Source organism: Cydia fagiglandana, chromosome 9 (genome assembly GCF_963556715.1).
Source record: "Cydia fagiglandana chromosome 9, ilCydFagi1.1, whole genome shotgun sequence".
NCBI classification, from domain to species: Eukaryota; Metazoa; Arthropoda; class Insecta; order Lepidoptera; family Tortricidae; genus Cydia; species Cydia fagiglandana.
Genome location: NC_085940.1, coordinates 1936962 through 1954692, shown reverse-complemented (window position 1 = coordinate 1954692; position 17731 = coordinate 1936962). Strand labels below are relative to the sequence as shown.

Below are 17731 nucleotides of genomic sequence, written 5' to 3'. Positions count from 1 at the left end.
CTATTGTACCTAATAGTATTTTAGTATGTAAAAGTAAAATTTATAATCTAATTAACATTACAAACAGAAATAACGCATAATACTTTCTATAGTTAAATTAATTTGTTAGAAATTGTTGTATATCAATATATACATCAATGGTAGGACAGCAGTGATTCTGTTGAAGTAATATACCTAAACAAATAAATAGAACATTGTTTTAGTGGCTAAGAAAACGACCTTTTCCACGTTTAAGTATTCAAAATAACAAAAATGTGGAAAAACTTAACAGTGAATACTACATCTCATTATATTTTAACTCTAGTAAGTGTGAGGTGATGACCTTTTCGCGATCGCAGGGGCCTATGTAGTATGAGTATGCCATCGGGGATGCTTGTATAGCACGTTCGGCCCGCGTCCGTGATCTAGGTGTGCTCTTCGACCCTGCACTCTCATTTCGCGATCATGTTCAGGCAGTGACGGATGCGGCTTACAAGAGGCTGGGAATCTGGGATTCGTTTTGCGTAATTCTGGGTCCCTGAGCGTATACGCCACTCGCGTGCTCTATGCTGCATTCGTCCGGACCTTACTGGAGACGAATTCTGTAGTCTGGAGTCCGCATGAGAATAAATATATTCTCATGTTAGAACAGGTCCAGAAAATGTACCTAAGGGCTTTGTATAAGAGGCTATACGGCTATTATCCGTACATGTACCCTATCTTATTCTTACAGGGTCAACTCGGGTATGACTCCTTACAGTTACGAAGGTCGCTCTCATTAGCCAAATTTATATTGGCAATCTTTAGGAATAAAATCGACAGTATAAAACTTGTCGAAGTCTGCGTGCGCCTGTTCGTACCTAACCAATACACCCGCGCGCGCCGGCACCCGCTGCTGGCGGGGGGCTCCGCGCGCACGCAGGCGCACGCGCAGGCGTTGGTCGCGCGCGCGCACGTGCTGCTCAACTCCCTGCTCGAGGCACAGCCGCAGTGCGATTTATTTGTGAGTGCGATGGGGCGAGTGACGATGGAATGCAAGAGGATGTTAGAAATAGAGATGCCTAAGAGTACCATACCATAATGAATACATGTGTCTTAGCTGTATATTGTATTGTTATAAATAATGTTAAAAATGCTTTATGTTGTTAATGTGTTCCAATTTGTGCCGCTTTGGCATTAGCTGTAAGGTGCAATTTGTTATTTGAAATAATAAATAAATAAATCTCTATATTTTTTCGGAACAAAAATGTAAATTATAGTAAGTACTTAGAAGTATAGTGTTCCCTAAATGCAAGTAGTAGCAATACTGGCAATATTGCAACGAAATTATTGGATTTACGCCAAATGGTACTAAAACAGTTTAAAGTTTAGTACATTACGCCCTTTTTCTAATAAGATAAACAATAAAGAAGAGACGTAAGGGACGCCCTTCTTAAAAACAGTCGTGTTTTTTGGCGTAACGGACATGCTATTTTCGTTAATAAGCATTGTATTGTAAGTTCAAGAAATCAGTTTAAAAGACCTCAAAAAGTTAGGAATAAGCCACATACAGGCATTAGTTTATTCAAACAAACAAAAAAGGTCTGATTTTTTTCCTCAAACAAAACTGTTTTTTGGCTCTCCTGAAAAATCGCGTTTTGTCAGTTAAGCCCTTTGAGCCTACGGTAGTCGATATAACTCATTTTCACCAAATTGTCCTTTACGCCAATTGAACCCAAAGGTAATTATTATCCAAGAAGCTTGAACTATCAAAAGTGTTGGTAATTATTATTGAGGGTAAATGTATAATAATAATACTTCAATTTAATTTGTTCAAATACTTCATAGTAGCCTAGCTCTTGTCGGTGGAGTATTCGCCATTCCGTTCTTTTCTCTGCCACTGTTTTGAGCTCCTGATGCGTCACGTCACTACATTAATTTTCTCTTTGGCCTGGTCAATATATGCACGTCTCGGTCTTCCTCTGCCTCTCTGTTCTTCTATTCTGCCTTCAATTATAGAGTTTATGTAAGTATCGTGACGTATCATGTGCCCCAACATGTTTCCCCTTCGGTTTTCAATTGTTTTTAGCAGAGATCTCTTCTCACCTACCAAATTAAATTAATATACTTGAAGTAATATAAACAAATAAAAAAAAAACATTGTTTTTGTGGCTAAGAAAACGACCTTTTCCACGTTTAAGTATCCAAAATAACAAAAATGGGGAAAACTTGACAGTGGAAACATCTCTATAATTTTTCGGAAAAAAATGTAAACTATAGTACTAGAAGTATAGTGTTCCCTAAATGCAAGTTGCCAATATTGTAAAGAAGAGGCGTAAGGGACGCCTTTTTAAAAATAGTCGTGTTTTTTGGCGTAACGGATATGCTATTTTCGTAAATAAGCATTGTATTCAAGAAATCAGTTTAAAAGACCTCAAAAAATTAGGAATAAGCCACATACACTACATACAGGCATCAGTTAATTCAAACAAACAAAAGTGTCTGATTTTTTTCTCAAAACAAAACTGGTATTTTGCTCTCCTGGAAAATCCGTTTTGTCAGTTAAGCCCTTTGAGGCTACGGTAGTGGATATAACTTATTTTCGCCAAAATGTCCTTTACGCCAATTGAACCCACAGGTATTATTCAAGAAGCTTGAACTATCATAAGTGTTGGTAATTATTATTTAAGGTAAATGTATTCAAACATAAGAATAAAAAGGCTTTAAATAACCTCAATACGTGTAATATTAATAATATCTATTGTAAAAAAATGCTAAGAACAAAAAAATACATTAAAAAAAATGTGCATAATTTACGTTAAGTATGGAAAGACTGGTTTGTGCTATTTATAATAAAAAAAAATGTTTATATTAAAATTTATTAGTCCATATAATTAAGATATATTGAAGTTAGACTTGATTAGATAATTAGATATAGAAATCAAAATATTAATAACATTAATATAAATTAAGTTCAAGAAGTAATATTTTTATCAAAGAATGAAAGTTACCTCAAGTCACGGCATTAATAAGCAAATTTTACTCAAGTGGTACCCTTTCCCTGTCATTGTCACAAGTATATGATGCGTAACCGTGAACACTAAAGTTTGTAAATTGCGAACTCTTTCTCTTTTACTCCAATTAGACGTAATAAAAGTGACAGAGAAAGATGTCCGCAATTTGCGAATTGCGATGTTCGCGGTAGGCCCTCAGGATGGATATGTCGCATATTTGTTAATCAACATTACGTAACGAATGTCAAAGAGGAATTTCACATTCTCAATGTGTATAGATATAAACAGACCTTAATTCTCTTTCTTACTTACACACTTACAGTTATTTTGCTAAATGGTGACATAATGTACAAGTTCTCTTTGTAGTAGTATAACTTTGCATAAGTTGCGTTAATTTGGCGCGCAGGCGAAGTAAACATGCGTTGCGTACGCAACGTGTGGTTTTTAGAGAGAGGCCCTTACCCGCCGTCAAGCCAAGGTCGCGCCGCGCCCGCCGCGCCCGCTCCCCGTGCACGGCCCGCGTTGCCCGTTAAGAGCCACCCGCTAACGTCGTATGAACGCGAACATTATTTTTGTATTATTTGTTTATGCAATGGATGAAACTGACACAAATTCATATTTCTTATTTATCCCGCCTTTTATATTAATAAGGTGTGAACTCTAGTAACCTTAATATTCTTTTGTTATGGTAATAGCCTGTTAGAACAAAATTATCAAAAAATCTTATGAAGCTGTGCCTCAATAAGACACAAAAACATGTAATGTACATATTGATACGATTAAATGCGACGTCAGCAATTTATTTTAACTTTAATTATTTTTTGAGTCATTTTGAATAGTATGACATAGTATCCGATTGCAATGGACGTAATTGACACAAACTATGTTTTCACATTAAAAAAACTATCCTAAATGCGACACAGTTACATGTTTTCTCTCGAATATTCTTTTCTCCAAAATAATTCAAAATAAAAATAATTACCACAAATTATTAAATAACTTAAAAAGCAAATAATATCTGTGACACAAAACAAAATGTAAGATTAACATCTTAAAACAGCATTCGTAAGCGAAAAAAAATTTGACTTTAATATTACTTTAAGTTAGGGCTCAAAATATAGCCAGCGCTGCAGGACTAACATGCGTGAGATACGCGTCAACAACCAAGACGACCGTCAAGAAAATCAGTTCAAAACAAAGCAAATATTCTAGTAGAATCGACTCCCCAATCACGATTAACTATAATAGCCACCCTATCTACAGAAGTTTCTCCCCTTACGACGCTGCACATTGCACACTGTCCGGCCGTTGTCACGAAGGCAGTTTCACGCCAGTTGGCTCCCCGATAAGGAACCCACTCGTGCATACATCGCAATTTGTGCACTCAATGTGCAACCGGTACGGTAAGGCAAGTGTGTTGGTGGTGGCGGCATGTGTTTTATGGTCTGTTGTTGTTTGCATTAATTAGTGTAGGTTTAAGTTCATACATTTGCTAGACGCAAGTAAGTAATGTGGAAACATGGCCTTAAGTATAAACGGGGTTTATCGCGAACATTCATACTTATTTATATGTAAGTAGGTACATAGTTACACACACCTACATACTTACACAGCTTAGCACCACTTAGGCCCACTTGCACCATTCCACTAACCTGGGGTTAACCGGTTAAACCTGGAATTGCCATGGTTACCGGTACAACTTGACACTAGGTTAACGGTTTAACCGATTAACCCCGGGTTAGTGAGATGGTGCAAGTGGGCCTTACACCATACCACTAACTCGAGGTTAAGCGGGAAAACCCTTAACCCAGTGTCAAATTGTACTGGTAACCATGGGAATCCAGGTTTACCCGTTTAACCCCGGGTTAGTGCAAGTGGCGCTTAGTATAATGGCATGTAAGCGTTATTTAAGTCAGAATATATCTATACTCTTGATCATATATTTCCCACGAAATTCTTGTTCCAGCGAAGTTTCCAAGTAAATTATCCTATATTTCACACGTAACTGGATATTATACGGAACAATGTCCGAATGTAACTAACACCACGGTAATCAACTCTTACTTTCAAAAGCTCATATATAACACTAAGCACAAGTTCTAATTTAATTCTTAAGCAGCTGCAATAGAGTTGGTATTTCTACGAAATCTCCAGTCAGTTTGTGACTTTATATTTGTTGATATACACAGTGTTACATAGTATTACAAAGGTTCTTTGTCTGCATGCTGGAACAGAAATACTGACCGGATTACGTAAGGCTTTATGTTATACTTACAGGGTGCATGTAAGTATAGTCCGACAAGAAATTGTGGAAAATTATTGAGGGCGCCACTTCCTATGTAACTGTCAGTATGATTTTTTTTAGTTCCATTTTATTTAATTTCACAGGCGGACTACTAGAGGGGGTATTCTTTTTATAATTAGGTTTTTTATTTTATAGGTAAGTTTCTTTTATTTTAGCATTAATTTTATGTTGTTTGTAGTTTTAGTTTATTTTAATAAGTTATTTTATATTCAATATGTACATATTATTATTGAAAATAAAGAGAATACGCTTTTAATTTCTACTATCTTATGTCGCACTAACCCTAGTGTCAATTTCATTCGATAGCGTGACGTGACGTACGCGTTTGTGTTAAGTCTCATTTTGTATGGAATGTTGAGTTTCCAAAAATTCCCGCTTGGCACGCTGTTAAAAATCACATACAAAATAAGACTTAACGCAAACGCGTAGTCACGCTATCGATGGTAAAATTTACACTAGGGGTTCTGTTATCATGGCGTTGCGAATTAGAGTTAGAGTAAATATAGCTCTATTTACTGAAATATAGCTTTGATCTAAAATATAATGTTTGATTCTATTTACGATATATAAGCAGACAGACAGACAGGTATATTATAAAAGGGAAAAGTAGGGCTTAACATTTCATACAGTGTTTATTGTAGTAAATTTATCAAATTAACAGTTGCGTTCAGTTGATCTTTGTACAGCTTATTCTGTATGTTTTGTGTTTATTTTGTACACTAAGAGTTTAAACATAGGTACACAGTGTTTGGGCTAAAGTTAACGGCAAACATTGTAAAACGTTCATGTCGGTGGACGATCGATAGAAGGTTACGACCTGTGCGAATTAAATATTCCTTCTAATTGTCAGCGACGGGGGTATACTGGGTATGCTAAACGCGGCGCCCTTATGTAGGTCATAAATTATAAACACTGTGGTAGATACTGGGTTTTTGTAGCTAACGTACTCAAAAACAATAGTACTAAATATGATAAATATTTAGCCGCTCTCATACAATTAAAGGCACGCTCTTCAACGACATTGAAGTAATAAGTACCGATACCAGACATTTTTTTTATTCAACAAATTACACAGTATGAGTCATGACAGTTAAAACCAATTCACTGTGGAATTCATATAAAAGTGAATACAATTATGTGAGTCAATAATATAGCAGAGACATTAAAAATACAAATCTAATATACACGGTGGTCAAAAAATAAGGTGCATTCCCGTTGCCAGGCAGGTTTTGGGATTATACTGAGCAACTTTTACAATGGGACCAACCCCGAAATTGGGAAAAAGAAATTTACCCTCTCATATAGAAAATGGACCAGCCAAAATTTATGAAACAGCCAATTTTTTTCGTGATTTCGGGTTTGGTCCCATAGTAAAATTTGCTCAGTATAATCCCAAAACCTCCCTGGCAACGGGATTGCACTTATTTTTTGGCCAACCTGTATAACAGACAACTCGCGTTTATCCATCGCCTCACAGAACTTCATACATTCACTACAGACAACATACTATTGTATAATATTGTACTGTTGTCATCAATATCAACATAGTCAAGTTTCGTTATTTCAAAATATATGTGGTTTTAAAATGAGAGCGTAACTTTAATTGTATGGCGGCGGCTAGGTTCGTGTGACTTAATAAAACACAATAAAATCGGGAAAAAATATATTAATTTATATTGGATAATAAGATAACAGGACCATAATACATTCTAATAGGTGAGCAACTTTGCCCCTAGGGCTAAAGTTTTCTGTAACCAAATAATTGTCAGCGCCAGGGGTACACGGTGTATGCTAAACGCGGCACCAATTCGTAATGGGTTGCTCCACTTCGTGAGTTATTGCTTTAAATTACAAACTACTGGCAGCTTCTATAGTAATAACCTTAAGTGTTTGAATTTTTTTTATTTAGTGTTCAGACTAATGAAAATAAAGAAAACCGGCCAAGTGCGAGTAGGATTCGCGTTTCTAGGGTGCCGTACATAAGTCCGACTCACGCTTGACTGCACATTTCTAATAGGTTTTCCTGTCATCTATAGGTAAAGAACTTATTTTGAGTATTTTTTTTTAAATTTTAGACCCAGTAGTTTCGGAGATAAAGGGGGGGGGGGTGGTAATTTTTTGGCTATTTTCTTAAATAACTTCGAACCTATGTATTTCAAAATTATAAAAAGAATATGTCCATCTTTGGGTCACTAATTTACGTATGTCTACCAAATTTCAACTTAATTGTTCCAGTAGTTTCCGAGAAAATAGGCTGTGACAGACGGACAGACAGACAGACACACGAGTGATCCTATAAGGGTTCCGTTTTTTCCTTTTGAGGTACGGGACCCTAAAAAGGTTATTTTTTTTAACAAATTACCGTTTCAAGTGTTTTTACGAATGTTAAATAGACATTACTTAAAAATAAACTTCATTACTTGCCGTCATTCCTTCATGACACTCCCTACACTATTATCACTAAAAACGTCATTCCGTCAAAGTAATGTCAGTATCCATGATAGTGTCGGGGCCGTATGAGATATTTAGGTGGTTGTATCGTTTCGAGGGAGACCCACGAGCGAATAATCTAGCAGCCATATGAACCCATAATAATAATATGAAGCCATACGAACAATGAGATACGTCAAATACTAGATATTGAAAAGATATAGAATAGATATGTCAGTGTCAAACAAGTGTCAAAAGTGACGTTTTTGTTTGAAGAAATGTCAATTTTGACACTTGTTTGACACTGACATATCTATTCCATACCGTTTCAATATCTAGTATTTGACGTATCTCATTGTTCGTATGGCTTCATATTATTATTATGGGTTCATATGCTGCATTTGACGTATCTCATTGTTCGAATAATTATCTGACATATCTTAAAGTTCGAATCGAGCAGACAGTTACAAGAACATGCAAATTCACATTACTTCATTACGTGCTACGAAACGCGTAGACCCGCTACGCTCTCCGGCGTAGCGCGTAGTACCATTATCCCCAACATTAAGTTCTTCATCACTTTCATCTGAATTCGACATTCATAGTCACTTACAACCTTGAGGCCGATTCAGAATTTGTTACGACTTTCAGGCCTATTCGGATTTCGAGATAATCACAAGATCTAGAGACTATTTAGAGATCAAGTAGATCTACATTAGATATCAAATTTGACATATCTATCTTACAAATATCTTTAAATTATCCATATCGTAACTTGTTGAGGTCTAGTAGAGATCTAATTCATTCACCGAATCGAGCCGTTAGAGATTCAATTTACATCTAATAGATATCTTACTCTATCTAACGTAAAAGTGACATTGGTTGCCCGAATAGCACTGCAAAAGAGAACTAGTTTATATCTAAACTATAACGTATCTAGAATGGATCTAGTACGTGTCGTCTCTTGTGAATATCTTGAAGTTCGAATACGGCAGTTCATCACTTTCATCTTAATTCGACATTCATAGTCACTTACAACCTTGAGGCCGATTCAGAATTTGTTACGACTTTGATCTAATTTGACACGACCTTGAAGATCGCTCACGCTAATTGGTGCATGCGAAAATTGCGAAATAATGTGAACGTCGTACGTGAGACTCGCGCCAATCGCCAAAGCGATTATCAATATCGTATTATAACTAGAGATGCACCGGATATCCGGTTACTTTCCGGTATCCGGCCTATCCGGCCATTATTTACTGTCCGGCCGGATACCGGATAGTGATCTTCTATCCGGCCGGATACCGGATAGTAACATTGCTTGATTTCGGAGTAAACAAATTGGATTTAAGAAACAGACATGGTCATAATCGTACTTGTTTATTATTTTAAAACAATTTATTCATTCCACTGACTTGCACGCGCACTCATTTCGAACCTAGAAATGAGTCCGCGTGAACGTTTACTAGGAAACAGATCAAACCTGCAGAATGCGCACCTGAAAAACCGAAATGTAAGTATAGTTCCGCCGGCCGAATATCCGGCGGCCAAATACCGGATATTTGGCCAGTGTGCAGGCCAGATATCCGGTATCCGACCACACAACTATCCGTTGCATCTCTAATTATAACCAGTTCAAAACCATAACAAATGTTAACCTTTTCGACGTCGTGTCAAACACAAAAGCTGTCACTCAGACGCCCCGTCACCGAAGTGTCAAAACTGAAATTGAATTTTATGCATATGCACGTAGGTCCATGTTGCTCTGTGGTCTGTGACCGATTAATCGGCTAATTACACGGCTCAGTCATATCAAAACAAATTATATTCAATAACATTGTTGAAACACAATCGGCATCCAAAGCTCCGCTATCGGGAAAAATGCAAATGGCGGCCGTAAAACAACCGCCAAGTTCTCGGGGATTGTTCTCAATAAACCCGTAAGTGGTTACTGCAAACTTGGACGGATTTAGCTCCACATTCAGCTGTGACCCAGTTCTTCGCGGATGCACGCGACCTGAATTGAGATTAGTTGGATTTGGGATATAAGTTAGTTTTAGATATATGGAAGATGCAGACTTATATCACTGAATAAATAGCACCTAACAAAAGCGAAGGTCTGTCTGTCCTGGTGACAGGCTGTATTTTGAACCGTGATAGCTAGACAGTTGAAATTTTCATTGATAAAGTAGGTGTTTTTGCTGCCGCTATAGAAACAAATACCAAAAACAGGATAAAATAAATATTTACCCATACAACAAACGTGTTTTTTTGCCGATTTTTGCGTAATCAAATCAAATCAAATCAAATATCATTTATTATCAGGCAACTAAGGCCCATAGATACATACCTTACAAACTAACATACATACAGTAGTAAAATCTTACAAGCTAAAAAATAATTTCGGCGACACTGCGGTTTTCAGTTGTGTCGCATGTTGTGCGTTAATGGTACGGAACCCTTCGTGAGCCCGACTCGCACTTGGCCGGTTTTATATCCCTAGGATAGCATCGCAAACAAGCGTAGGGATGGACGTATGGCCACGCGTTGGGCGGACAGAATAACGTCAGTGACAAACGCCACATTGCAGGCTAGCATGCACTGGGCCCAAGACAGAACGGATTTGAAAGCACTGGCACAGAAGAAATAATAGTACTACCGTACAGAAAGGACACTTCCTACAAACCCGAACTTTGACAACGATTCAGGGTCAATCATGCTATCCCTTTCTAATATATGGCAGTATCCCTTTCGGGTATTTAGGGTTGTCAAAATTCATGTGATTATCTTATCTGTGGTCGTTCACGCACAAGGAAGTCAAGTGGTGCCAACCCTAATAATTGCTCGGATCAATGCTGAGCCGAACGGAGCCGAGTTCGAGACCGAAGTCAGGAGTGTCTCCCCACTGGCACTGGTGAGAAGTGTCCACATTCGTCACATCCCTCAGCAATGAGGATACGACAAGGAAGAGAAGGATATCATATGGCATATGGGTATAGGAATGGGACAATAACTTACATGTTCTCGACAAACTGTCCGTCCTTTTTCCGGCACTGCACCTGCCGCCGCTGCAGCCCCAGCCTCGGCGCGTGCACCAGGGAGTCCGCCTCGGCGTGCACGTTCATCCTGCGCCAACAAATGTTATTGTTCAATTACAATATTAATAATTCCGTACACGGTGGGAAGAAGTTGATAACTCGAAATACTACCGAAGAAATTTTAACTTAAAGTAAAATTACATAAGGTTCAAATTTCTTCAATTTTTTCCCGCGAGTTATCAACCACTTCCCGCCGTGTACGGAATTAGCCGCATAATTATTAACGGAGTATTACTGCAATAATCTGCCGCCAGAGTGCAGCACTAATTTGTTTAGTAAAACCATAGAGTAACTTATACATACTAGGCCTTAAACAGGTTGTTGCATTTCACTATGACATTGATGCAACAAGGCGGTTTGTTTACAGGTGGCCTGCCACGAAACGCGAAAATCGAAATTACTTTATCTGCCTCTCTATCGATCGAATAAGCAAGAGTGATAGAGAGGCAGAATGATATTTCGAAAGTATTTTAGTCGTAATATATAGGTATGTTTAAGTAAGGTCATACACAATATTTAAGCTACTCAAAGGGAATACAGAAACAATGGAAAGGTTAAATCCTAGGCCTTTCAATAAATACTAGTACCTAAATTAAATTAGGTCCGTTATCGGGCCCGGACAACAAAGGACAAAGACCGGCGGGTAAGGTTTTATTACTAGACACAATAAATTACGTATTAGATTTGGAAGAGATCGGTCCTTAGCGATAAGATTGTTTGGTTGTCTACCTCTACATTTAATTTAGTGGTATTACTACAGTACCTAACACTAGATTTAATTTTATTTTTTATTTTTTTATTATTATTATGAATGGGCTTACTCATGGCCACAGACTAGCCGAGGCGTAGACGTGGCCTACGATGGAGCGAGCTCGCCCAGAAGGTGCCTGTTCACTCTTGATTTGAAGGTTGCCGGGTTATAAGAACACGGAAATATAGACGCCGGCAAGGAATTCCATTCCTTGGCAGTGCGCATAAGGAAAGTAGAAGCAAAGCGCTTAGTGCGAATTGGTGGAATATCTACCAAGTAAGGATGGAAACCGGCCGTGCGTGTAAAAGTCCGATGGTAGAATGGGGACGGTGGAATAAGCTCGTGTAGCTCTTGGGCACACTCCCCGAAGTGCAACCTGTAGAATACCGACAGGCTGGCGACTTTCCGCCGATGGGCCAAAGACTGAAGCTTAGCCGTTAGCTTCTTGTCGCCAATCATCCCGTTTTTTAAACCCGGGTTCAAATCCTGATAAGGTAATACTTAAATAAGGTAATACTGTAGGTGGGATAATACTATCTCTTGTATGAAATCCTCATACTGTTTGTCTTGCCCCGCGCAAAATAAACTATGTTAGTCTCACCCCACCTTACCTAAAAGGTATTTTATTTATTTGTGTATAAGCAAACAAATTATCCATCCTTAACTTAGGAATAAATACGCAAATAAAAGCCCTTACCAGCATTCGAACCCGGGACCTTATTACCCGCTTCGTAGGCAAAAGATCAGATCACTACCAAATAGGCTAGATGCCATATTCGAACTTTAAGATACGTCAATTAATAGATCTATGTAGAATACCGCCAGCATCATTGGTACAATGCCTCAGGGGCCTATTTTAGATTTAAGCTAGTTATTAATTTCGTTTAGTTGTACCACTGTATATACACCGTGTTTTTTTTGTTTTCCGTTAATTTCAAGGGTGCATTCCTGAGCTTAAATCAAGTAACTTTCTCAAAGACACCGATATTCTAAATAACTCCATTTCGGAGATAATCAATATTTAATTTTTTTCCTATAAGGCCTCTACAAGCGTGTACACTTGCCTTAGGGCCGGTTTACATATTGATTAGTGTTTAGAATGAGTTCATACATTTGCTACTAAACTTAAGTACAATCTCGGTCGATCGATGTTCGAAATGACATTGATATGTCACAGATTTCATTTGTTTGGTTGAGTTAAATGTAATGCCCGTCTTACAACAACGCTACATTCTACATTTAATTACTATATAAACTTAATTTTTTTTACAAAAAAAAGCAAAAAAAAAATTTTATTTTTGAATATTAGCTATGCCATTTGGTTCTCTTAAACGTACTTAACCATACCCCGAAGTTAACGGAATTCAATAAAAACACGGTGTATATATATTGTATGTAAATAAATGTTTTTTTTCATAGATCTAGAAACGATATGGATCGCTATATGGATATTAGATGTGTCAGTGTCAAAAGTGACGTATTTGTTTGAAGAAACGTCACATTTGACACTGACATATCTAATCCATATCGTTTCTAGATCTATTAATTGACGTATCTTAAAGTTAGAATCGGGCCGTAAGATGCCGCCTTTTATACAGGTTGGAAAGATAAGTCGGGCACTGGAGGGAAACTACCTTAAATCCTTAAGTTGGCATATTTTACTTAAAGGGGACATTCCTTTATTTTTAAAAAGAAACAAAACTGCATTCAAAGATTTTCTAAAACTCGCTTGCCTCGCCCGGGACTCGAACCGACTAAAAATTCCAAAAAATAAAAACACGCAATTTTATTCTACTAGTCGATACAGTTAATGTTAATGATAACATTTCTCCAACAAATATTAGGTCTTACACTCGTCTGTTGTACAAAATATCCATAAAATCTAATATTTAGTACTTAAATTTTTTTTAGACAAGCCAAATTGAAGAAAAAATGAAAAATACTTTGAATGCAGTTTTGTTTCTTTTTATTAATAAAGGAACGTCTCCTTTAAGTAAAATGAGCCAGCTTAAGGATTTAAGGTAGTTTCCCTCCAGGGCCCGACTTATCTTTCCACCCTGTATATTCATAAAATGTTCTTATACCGGTATCGACTTATAAAATTTCTGAGGCCGCGAATGGTCAATGATACATTATAATAGTAGGTAAGTATATTGGGTTATCAAAGGAAACAATATAGAAGTCTAAGCTCTTGGAAAAATATCCGATAGGGGTCATCCATTAATTACATCACACGTTTAGGGGGAGGGAGGGGGTCAAGAAAATGTGACATGTTGTGACATGGGGGAGGGGGGAGTCATAAACTTTGTGACGTCACTTTAACTTCATCACTTTCATCAGTAACCGAAAATGTATTTAAATTATTTTATACGCTAATTATTATTTAAATAACAAGGTTTTGAAACGATAATCGTTTTTATTCGTTTAATTTTATCTCTTAATCAGTTTTGGGTTATAAAATTACTAATATTTCTTTTGTCAAAAATATTTTGATAAAATATTAAATAAATATATGCCGATTTCGTTGAAGAATTGTGACGTCTCACCAGGGGGGAGGGGTTTGCCAAATGTGACCAAGTGTGACAAGGAGGGGGGAGGGGTAAAAAAACCTAGAAATTCGTGTGACGCGCGCCCGTTTCAACTGACTTAGCGGACTCAGTCGCCGGGCGTGTAGCAAAGCCCTAACGCAAACATTACAATTTATCAGCTCTATTCTGAGGGCCTACCGCGAACCACGTTCGACGTGTTGCCTCCCTGTCACACTTACGTACGAATATAAAAGAGCGACAGAGAGGCAATACGTCGAACGTGGTTCGCGGTAGACCCTCAGGGCACAGATGTAGAATGACGCTTACGCTTTAAGTTAAAGATAATTGAAGTGTGCAAAAGGGAAGCCATTCTAAAGTTCTACAGTTCTGACGAACACACAAGTTTTCTCTCCTGTGGACAATAGTTAACAGCTTATGGGCATGTAGGTAATGATTTTATCATACTTGGTTGGTGTTTAGCAAAAATGAGTCATCCACTCATGCCACATCCATTTTACAATAAAATGTCAACTTTAAGCGTATATTTTTTGAGTTCACATCTTATTGAAAAATTTATGTGGGTTGACATATTATTGCTTAACAGCATCTACTTATCCAAGTAACCTTTCATGTGGAAATGGGTTAGGTATATAGCCCTTAACTTTTGGGTATATATATCTCTACAGGAAAGACGTGAACAGCAGTTTTGTGTTTGACCCAATCCTATTGTATTCACATTAACCAATCTTGCACTTTTGTGGTAGTTATAAGCACTTCCCGTAATGGAGCATTCCACGGGCTGTCCCGTACAAACGCATTTTATTTCCTGTGTTGTGACTTTTTTCTCGGCATTTAAAGCAATCGATTATTTTTTTGTGCATATTTTTGACTAATTGTCATAAAAAAGAAACTCTTATACCTGCAAATCTTCAGAAAATTCGCGTTTGTACACTTTGTACGGGACAAACGGTAGACGATTTCATGGAATGCCCCTAATAAGCCATTTACTTAGTATAGTCACCTGAAATAATATGAAAAGCAACGAAGGCCGCAAAAATATCTGACACGATTCTATTTGTAGAGACATAGGAGCATGTCACATATTTTTGCGGCCTTCGAAGAGTAACATATTACTGTACCTACATGTGCCTACAATATTTTCATGTAACTAGTGAAATAGTAGCACAAGTTGTTGTGTTACTATTTCCCCCTGAAAGGATAAAACAACAACATGAAATAGTTGATCCATTACTTAGTGTTTTTGACTTCATCACAACAACTTTTCAACAAATCCTAAAATGTCAAATTTTATCGGCGCCATCATTATATTTCTCCGCTTAATTCTTCAAAGAAGAAACAAGAGGTCAAGTATTTCAACGAAACAAAGAGCCGTTGAGAGCGTTTTCCAATATTGATGTTGTAACTTAGTTACCGAGGGAAGCCATTGTTGGTAGCCGCCCGGTTTTATTTTTAGCCTTGAACATTGAACGCCATTTGAAATTTAAAAATATTGATTTGTTACTGATATACACCGTGTTTTTATTTGAATTCCGTTAGCTGCGGGGTATGGTTAAGTATGTTTAAGAGAACTAAATGGCATAGTTAATTAAAAAAAAGATTTTTTTCGTTTTTTTTATAAAAAAAATTAAGTTCAAAAATTAATTAAATAACAGGGGCATTACATTTAACTCAACCAAAAAATTGAAATCTGTGACATATCAATGTCATTTCGAACATCGATCAACCAAGATTGTACTTAAGTTTAGTAGCAAATGTATGAACTCATTCTAAACACTAATCAATAATATGTTAACCGGCCCTAAGGCAAGTATACATGCTTGTAGAGGCCTTATAGGAAAACAATAAATAATTGATTATCTCCGAAATGGAGTTAATTAGAACATCGGTGTCTTTGAGAAAGTTACTTGATTTAAGCTCAGGAATGCACCCTTGAAATTAACGGAAATAAAAAAAAAAACACGGTGTATAACTTACTCGCAGCTTACTCGTACCACCTCGTAGGTGTAAATAGGAACTAAAGTTGTGGTCAAGGACTTTGAAGTGGGTGTCCTTTTTTCTTACAAGTTTAAAAACAGATATTTTCATTATTGACCAAAAACTGTCTTCAATGTATTTAGCTAATATCGTGCACATAAATTACATTCACTCATTCGTTCATTTCACGACCTTTTTTGCAATTAATACGTGTTGCTCTGTATGAAAACATTAACCTCAAATCTTCTGTGTACATTTCTAGAAATCCCTAAGATCCTTAAAATTATCCTCAATAATATTATAAAAGTAACTCAGTCTGTCTGACCCTCTAGCCTAGCATTAATTTGCGTTCTCGCGCGCGACTCCTTACTTGAAATCGTGATAGATGTATGGGGTCGTAAATCATGCTAAAGGGTTTGTTGTCTTTTCATGCTTAAACCGCTGAACCGATTTAGATAATATTAATTAGGCAGATAGTTTGAGTCGCGGGAAAGGACATGTTTGGATAATTTTATCACGGTAATCATGATCCTACGTAGGAGTGAGATGCAGCATGGGCAATAGATGTCAAAATAAGAGCAAATCGACAACAAGTGGAGTTCGAATCGTCTTCATTGTCTCGGAAATATATTCCAGTATGATAACCTTAATAACGAGACAGGATCCAATTTATTAAATTGAAGCTAAATCCTATTAACTGAGTTTGTCGTTTCCCGCCAGCTTTCGTTTTGACGACATTGTTTAGGTATGGAGAATTGAAGATTAATATTTGCTGGTCTTTCAATAAAAATCGGTGGAAAGCTTGTAATTAAGTTTATGCTCAATAACATTCGGATTTCGCGAAGATTTTAATATATAGTTCGGGGATCTCGGAAACGGCTCTAACGATGTCGATGAAATTTGGTATATGGGGGTTTTTGGGGGCAAAAAAACGATCTAGCTAGGTCTTATCTGTGGGAAAACGCGCATTTTGGAGTTTTTAAATGTTTTCCAATTAAGCAAAGCTCGGTCTCCCAGATATTGGGTGAGGTGATATACTCGTACGTTTCGGTGCAAGTGACTTTAATTATTCATAGTAGGTTGATACCTAAAATACCATGGCAAATATATCTCAGGCTCACCTCAGCAAAGACCTGGTGGCATGTTCCCCCTCCCCTAGAGGCGAGCACTCCGTCCATCGCCCCACGTATACAGAGTAATCTGCGCTGGCCGCCGTTTCTGTAACAAACAAACAACTTTTTTAATACTTACTTGTATACGTATGTATAATTTGGTTATCTACTCTATAACCTTTAATATGTGTATGGGTGGGTATGGTAATGGGGCTACAGTATGGGGTTCTAAAAAAACCGGCCAAGTGCGAGTCGCACTTGCGTTATTAGGGTTCCGTATAGGCGTACATAAGTTCGACTCACGCTTGACTGAACATTAATAAATAAATAAATAAATATTATAGGACATTCTTACACAGATTGACTAAGCCCCACGGTAAGCTCAAGAAGGCTTGTGTTGTGGGTACTCAGACAACGATATATTATATAATACACAAATACTTAAATACATAGAAAACACCCATCACTCAGGAACAAATATCTGTATCATCATACAAATAAATGCCCATAAATAAACATTTGTAATAGGTTTTCTTGTCA

General features: G+C 37.2%; 1 protein-coding gene across 1 annotated transcript in view; it reads right to left on the bottom strand.

Moving 5' to 3' along the window:
• LOC134667210 (thrombospondin type-1 domain-containing protein 7A-like) overlaps positions 1-17731 on the bottom strand; it is a 226772-nt gene that overhangs the window by 60431 nt on the left and 148610 nt on the right. Inside the window, exons 3-4 of the mRNA XM_063524538.1 lie at positions 17201-17297; positions 10726-10833 (exon numbers count right to left, since the gene is read on the bottom strand). Coding sequence (XP_063380608.1) covers positions 10726-10833; positions 17201-17297 — 205 coding nt within the window. The remainder of the gene's footprint in view (positions 1-10725; positions 10834-17200; positions 17298-17731) is intronic.